The 7,626-nt window shown below is 37.0% G+C and overlaps 1 protein-coding gene across 1 annotated transcript in view; it reads left to right on the top strand.

Moving 5' to 3' along the window:
• The first annotated feature begins 170 nt into the window (after positions 1-170).
• Positions 171-7,626, top strand: part of LOC110450139 — a 32,133-nt gene continuing 24,677 nt past the window's right edge. Inside the window, exons 1-10 of the mRNA XM_021497422.1 lie at positions 171-294; positions 1,888-2,073; positions 2,424-2,657; positions 2,967-3,061; positions 3,306-3,418; positions 3,902-4,064; positions 6,134-6,239; positions 6,548-6,647; positions 7,131-7,224; positions 7,418-7,584. Of these exons, the coding sequence (XP_021353097.1) occupies positions 1,895-2,073; positions 2,424-2,657; positions 2,967-3,061; positions 3,306-3,418; positions 3,902-4,064; positions 6,134-6,239; positions 6,548-6,647; positions 7,131-7,224; positions 7,418-7,584 (1,251 nt within the window). The 5' untranslated portion in view covers positions 171-294; positions 1,888-1,894. The remainder of the gene's footprint in view (positions 295-1,887; positions 2,074-2,423; positions 2,658-2,966; positions 3,062-3,305; positions 3,419-3,901; positions 4,065-6,133; positions 6,240-6,547; positions 6,648-7,130; positions 7,225-7,417; positions 7,585-7,626) is intronic.

Here is a 7,626-nt window from a genome sequence, read left to right as displayed (position 1 = left end):
GTTTACACCCCTATCTCACCAGCCATGTTATAAGTAATTTTTAAAAAAGAAAAAGGCAGAAAATCAAAATATATTTTTTAAACTATTCAATGTTCATATTTGAACTTTATTTCTTATTTATCATTTACCGCGCACCTGTTACATGACGTCATCACCAAGGTGATCGGAGTAAATATTTCAATATGGAGGCCTACAGATGTTTGTGGTCCATATTGTGACACAAATACATACGCTGTGAACTGCTTGATCACGATATATTGGACGTGGAAGCATACTTCTAATCAAAAGTCACTCGTAAGTATCACTGTCATATCCCATCTTAACACTGAAAAAAAATTACATTTACAAAAGGAGGATGCAGTTATGTCAATATTGCAAGCAGGTGCCCGTTCCGATAAGCCCCCGGACACTTGAATGGTTTAATCGTCATCAATAGCGATGGTTGTGGTCACTGGGCGGAGGCGTGAATAGGCATATGAATTCATATTTAGTCAGATTTCACATTGATTTTTAGAAAGATAGTGGAATGAATAAAACCCATAGTTATATTATGAAATGATAAAATGTGTGGACTAAATCTGCTAATTTAGTAATTAGAAATCGCAGAAAGCAGCACAACTCAATTCAACAGCTCTTGAAAAATCATCAAAGGATCCAACAAACTGAGTGTCGTGATGTCTGTAAACGCTGTCCTCCTCCTTGAATAGAATATGTCAATTATCCTTGATAATCAGACTTAAGAGTGGTGAGTTCAATCTACCTGGCCGGGACTTGTAAAGCAAGATACTGACAATAAATACTGCTCCGCAGGAATGAAATATTATTTCTGCCAATCCCATGAACAACTTTGGATTAACTTTTTTATCATACAAGCTCAGCACAGCAATGAATGACTTGGATGCTATTTTATCATTAATATCTCAACTATAGCGAGAACACTCTAGCAGGTACTTATATAATAATACTCTGATATTAAAGATGTATTGAAGACATCAATCCCACCAAAAAGGATTACCAGAGAGCCTTGGAACTATGTACCCCAAATGACACGATTAGAATTATGTTCCAAACACTTGCATCCATTTTAGATAGGGGCCACAGTGCCTTAGTGGTTACAATATCTGCCTGTCTATGATCACTTGCCCTATACCATTGGGTTGCGGGTTCAAGACCTATGTGAAGCTCTCACCAGGTCATGGCTACATTTTTTTCCTCCTTACATGACCATGGCTGTTAATATGACATAATGCAAAAACAAATTGTACCAAACCATTTGAGATAATACCAGATACATAACCCACAGCAGAGAAATCATGACACGTACACCTCAATATGAGAGGTAAAAATGGAGAGTTTCATTAAAGATCCTGATAAATATAATGTTCTAACCGTCAAAAAGACAGTAACCCTATACTCCACCAATAGGTTCAATACCAAAGTTACAACCATGTTTACCAAGTACAGTATTGAAGTGTTACAAACACCTTGGATTTTAAGTGGGGATTGCATATCAATAACCTCACCAATAGTGCATACATGTACAGTTCCCTTGGTTTCTTCTAGACATTATTTATTTGGCAGTTGAATCCATCCCAGTTTAAAAAGTTATATGGAATTCAATTTTCCCTTAATAATTTCTATAACATTGAAAACAATTATGTATAATTATACATGTTACTCTCAGTTTATTGATGCTTATTATATTAAGACACTTTCGTGTTGACTGCATTGTTCATTGTGACATCATATATGCTGACATACACACTTTAATTTGGGGTTTGCCAATCAGTATTACAGTCCTGCAGTTAAAGTAAAATAGTTTATTTTAATAATAAGCTTTTATAGAATACTACGTGAAAATAACTTGAATTATCATTGATCTTATAGATTTGGGATGCCTCACCGTCACCATGAGCAGGGCGATTCTGGGCGGCCTCGTCTGCCGGCCCAGACCACATCCAACTTGCTATACAGTAAGGCAAACACTGACATGGTCAGTTATGAGGATCTACTCATTGCCCAGTATCTGGAAGAGCTCCGAAAGGCAAAAGGAGAAATGAAGAAAAGCAGAGAGTGAGTTATTTCTATTTTTAAGATACAAAGAATATCTGGATTATTTTTGTTCATATTGTTTATATACATGGAATACCTATCTCGGTTAAATGTTGGATCAATCTACCAAATATGCCCATACATACACTTGTTCTGCATTTTTGCCTGACAATAGTTGAGGGTAAAATTAAGCATAAATCTTGTATTCTGACCCCTTTATTTGGAAAGCCTCTATTATTTTGAGGGTCAAAATCCATTTTAGGAGGTCATTGTAATAACCCCACATGGGGTGATCAGAATCTCTGATATTTTAATGTATCCATACTACCATACAAGTGCATACATGTATGATTGTATTTGGTGCTGTACAGTATCCCAACATCGCCATACGTCCAGAAGTTGCCTCATTCTGACTATGGATACCTGACAAAAAGACGCCCTGCATCAGCGACATCCAGCAGCCGACCACCATCAGGACATGCTTCTTACAAACCAAAGATTGACGCTAAGTTCATTGCCGATCCTAACCTTTGGGACCCTGCTACCCCACGCTCATCTGTGCACAGGAAGGGACGCCCAGAAAGTGCCCCGGTGAGGCAAAGAAGGTATCTGTAAATCTTTTTTATTCATAATATTCTTACTGTTAATGTATAAAGATGCTGAATTTTAGAGGAAGCAAGGCTTTTGACTTTTCATACAGAATGAAATATATTTAATTATTAGTTTGATCCAAATAGTCCTCTTGTGTTAAAGTGCACTTGTTCATATTCTAAAAAGGACAAAGTTTAGTATCCAAGCAAAAACTATAAATTGTATAGAACTGTTACATATTTATATATGTGTACATTTGATCAGTCACACATGAAATTCCTCAGTTTTCTTTTTGAAGTCAATTAAAATATTTTCCTCTTCAGTGGTAGGGTTCGACCGTTGTCTGGGACCTCTAATATTTCCTGGCTGTATGGCCGGCGTGGCTACTCCGCCATGAGACCTATCTCTGCCCTGACTGGTAAGTACAAGAAGTATATATATATATACTGAATCTGTATATCTCTTTAACACATGTACACAATATAAATATCTATTCACACAGTATATTATCTAAACACACACTGCACATTCTTCTGAAAACACAGCAACTATTAATGATCTCTTTATAAAACACCAAATTCATACTTAAATTTACTTAAATGTCACATTTTGAAAAATATATTGTCTAATGTTTAGTCATATAGATTTAATTGTTCTTCCAGGACGGCGTATAAAGTCTCAGTACAAGAAGCAGCCAACCACTATCAGAGTTACAGCATTTAAGAATGGGAGCAGGGAAAACTTCGTCAGAGTGGCAGCACCCACTGTTAAAATTGTAAGATTTTCCTCAATATACAGTATGTGTCCCTCGATATACTGACAAACCTCTTTAATTCCCAAAGTTTGTTCGACAATAGTATCAATTTAGCATGGTTTTACTGCAAAATGGTGGCAGTATAATATAACAAGGTTTTACTGCAAAATGGCGGCAGTATAATATAACAATGTTTTACTGCAAAATGGTGGCAGTATAATATAACAATGTTTTACTGCAAAATGGCGGCAGTATAATATAACAAGGTTTTACCGCAAAATGGTGGCAGTATAATATAACAAGGTTTTACAGCAAAATGGCGGCAGTATGATATAACAAGGTTTTATAGCAAAATGGTGGCAGTATAATATAACAAGGTTTTACAGCAAAATGGCGGCAGTATAATATAACAAGGTTTTATTCTCTTATGTGGTGGACATTTTCAGCAGTCTTTTTCCAATTTATGGAATTGAATTGGTGAGATTTAAAACTTTACAATTACAGTTCCTGGAGATGTGTACAGATAAGCTAGGGCTTCCCTTTGCGGCTCGTCGTATTTTTCTAGAAGATGGGATTGAGGTGACAGATCATCGGGACATTCCAATGGATGGTGAAGTTTTTGTGTCGACTGGTGAAAATTACAAGGACCCATACAAAAACATAAAAAGTAAGAGTCTGCAGCTTCCTTCTCTACCCATACCTCATACCATACTCCATACCATACTACATATCATACTCCATACCATATCATACTACATACCATACTCCATACCATACTACATACCATACTCCATACCATACTATACTACAGTTGTGGGATCGCATAACGTTACACGATGTGTGGTGTGCGCACATGTGTGCACGGTGTGTGAACGATGAAAAATTGGACGATCATTGCTTGCGCACATTTGTGTGGACAATGGAAGAACATTGTGCGATAACAATCGTGATTGGTATAAATTGAGGAATGCCTTAACAATATATACGGTTTCGTGCATGTGTTTAAACTCATAAACCTGATTATTTAATATGTTTCTATATTCTAGCTACATCTATATGCTTATCTTTCTGTCTATACTTTCTTAAATTTAGAAATGGTGTTTTCAGTATTTTTTAAACAACCTAAATCGACTCATGTAAAATTAAAACACGGTCTCGGCAATACAGGTAAACATAGCCACTTTGTACCTGTACATGGACCGTAGTTATCCCCTGCCCGGGGCACTTACGTAACTCGCCAAGGTGTGAAAACCAGTTGATGGGGAGCTATAGACCAAAACGATTGCAAATAACAAATACTACACATACGGTATCACATATCAGCTCTATGTGTCAGGCACCGGCCAGGTAAAACTCTGGTCACTCATCAAATTGTTATTTACCTGTTCTGTTACATATGAGCTAAACCCATTCTTGACAGTCTAACGGTCACTTTGACACTGTGTAACACGCATTGTAAAATTGTACATAATCTTAATTATTCTGATGAGAAATTACAGAAATATATACAGTGTACATTATTGCATACGAGCCTTCCGTATTTGTTTCATTCCGTAGTATTGATCAACAAATTGTACCAAATCGCACAGTTGTGCGAGAAAAGCACACAACGGGTAGAACGATTGTTAAATCGCACAGTTGTGCGGACGATGTGCGAACGGTGTGTGAACGATGTATGCAAGGTGTGGGCACGGTATTTTTGGTGCGTTGTGTGGTCACACAACTGTACATACTCCATGCCATAATATACTACATACCATACCATACTACATACCATACTCCATACCATACTACATACTCCATACCATACCATACTACATACCATACTCCATACCATACACCATACTACATACCATACTACATACCATACTACATACCATACTCCTTACCATACTACATACCATACCATACTACATACTCCATACCATACTACATACTCCATACCATTCTACATACTCCATATCATACCATACTACATACCTACTCCATACCATAATCCATACCATACTACATACCTACTCCATACCATACTACATACCATACTCCTTACCATACTACATACCATAACATACTACATACCATACTCCATACCATACTACATACTACATACCATACTCCATACCATACTACATACCATACTCCATACCATACTCCATACCATACTCCATACCATACTACATACCATACTCCATACTACATACTACATACCATACTCCATACTACATACTACATACCATACTACATACCATACCATACTACATACCATACTACATACCATACTACATACCATACTACATACTACATACCATACTGCATACTACATACTATACTCAGGTATTATCATGTTCTGATATCTATTGGCATTCAAAACTTTAAAGTAGTCAGAATTTCCTGGTGATTTATTGGCTTTCCCTTAATCACATGGCTCTGCTATTAATTAACCCTAGTATTTTAAACATATAGCAGAAATTAAAATTACTTTTTAACTAAGTGTTGTTGGAGCCATCAAAGAAATAAGAGTTGGGCATTAAACAAAAAATAGCTTTGGTCTTTATAAATGTTTGTAGTGTATAAAGGTAGCTGTATCAGATGCTCATGATTGAGGCAACTAATGAGCCAACCATTGGTCATCAAGAATATTTCTAGTCACCATGGCAACTGAAATAGGCATCACTGTAAGCCCTGCATTTATATTCTGATCCATGCTACATCATGACAATTTTCTCTGTTGTCAAGGAAACATGATAATCAGTCAAGGAGCCAAGTGGACATTGTCCGGAGTCCTTATTCCAGAGGAAGGTCACATCAGGACCAAGACATCCAAGATGTCCAAACGCATGAAGTAAGAAAGATATTGTGTGTCAGTAAAGAAACCATTTCTACATAGCCTGAAGTGTTGTCGAATTCAATATTCCTGAAACAGAGTAAAATCATAATAGTGTCCTATAGAAAAATATCCAGCCAGCTTTTCATGTAATAGGAGTATACTTCTTTAACTGAATGTACATGTTACAGGGCCTAACTGTATTATACATGTTACAGGGCCTAGCTGTATAATACATGTTACAGGGCCTAACTGTATTATACATGTTACAGGGCCTAGCTGTATAATACATGTTACAGGGCCTAACTATATTATAAATGTTACAGGGCCCTGACAGAGAAGCGGCGTATCAGAATAATTGTGTACAGGAATGGCATGTCTACAGAACCTGTGGAGGTGGTTGCTGACCTCAACAAACTGGACGATGTATGTACTGAAACTTGTCAAGGATTTGTGCATTCATTTGTCAATTGCAAATTTAATATTTGAAGATATATAGGCTCTTCATTTATATTGGCCTAAATGTATGTTTAAAGCTAATACTATAAGGAGGAGGGCGGAAAATGCTTATCATAAAGTTCTCACAGTAAAAAAGAGGGGATGTTGATAGGGGAAAAGGAGCTTAACACTGAATAGTACAGAAACAAAAATGTCAAGTGTTTGGTGTTGCTACCATATAGGTTTATTTATATTTCATGTATGTTTCTCCTACAATTTATTTTTCTTCAAATTATGTCGCCTTCTCAAGGATTTCAATTTACAAGATTGACTTTCCTCTTGAATCTTCAGGGAAATTGATATCTTATGAAATATGTATGGTTCACAGTTTTACTATTTTTTACACTAGAAAAATTGCTTGCTGAGATGTATAAGAAATAAATCTCTTACATTGAACGATTCTTCTTATAGTTTATGGTGGCGTGTACCGGAAAGCTGGACCTCAGAAGCCATGCTAAGATAGTGTATGACTGGGAAGGCAATGAGGTGACACACCTGACACAAAGTAAGTAGTCCTTAAGGGACCTCCTGTGTTAAGAAATCACCCGATGTAGTTATACATTTTATGTTAACTGACCCTGTATTAAGAGACCTCAGTCAACAAAAGACAACTAAATGGACTTCCCAGTGGTGGCTGTGGGTACATATTTGACTTTGTTTTACACTCTGATGAATGTCTATCTATTGATTGTCCCTAGCTCCTGTGCTCGATGACTGTCTCCAGCCCGGAGGTACAGCCATATTGGGGCCTGTCTGGGTCTCTATTGGAGAGTCCTTCAGCGCCACAGCAACACTCCATTACATCCGCAGCATTAAACAGGTGCTCACAGACCGACTCAAAGATGCTCAACGATATAAGACTGAGGTATGAGTCCCAACAGGAATGCATATTTGCAACCCCACTCCC

Source organism: Mizuhopecten yessoensis, unplaced genomic scaffold, assembly GCF_002113885.1.
Source record: "Mizuhopecten yessoensis strain PY_sf001 unplaced genomic scaffold, ASM211388v2 scaffold4999.3, whole genome shotgun sequence".
NCBI lineage: Eukaryota > Metazoa > Mollusca > Bivalvia > Pectinida > Pectinidae > Mizuhopecten > Mizuhopecten yessoensis.
The sequence above is the reverse complement of the archived record's forward strand: the minus strand, read 5'-3'. Positions and strand labels throughout refer to the sequence as shown.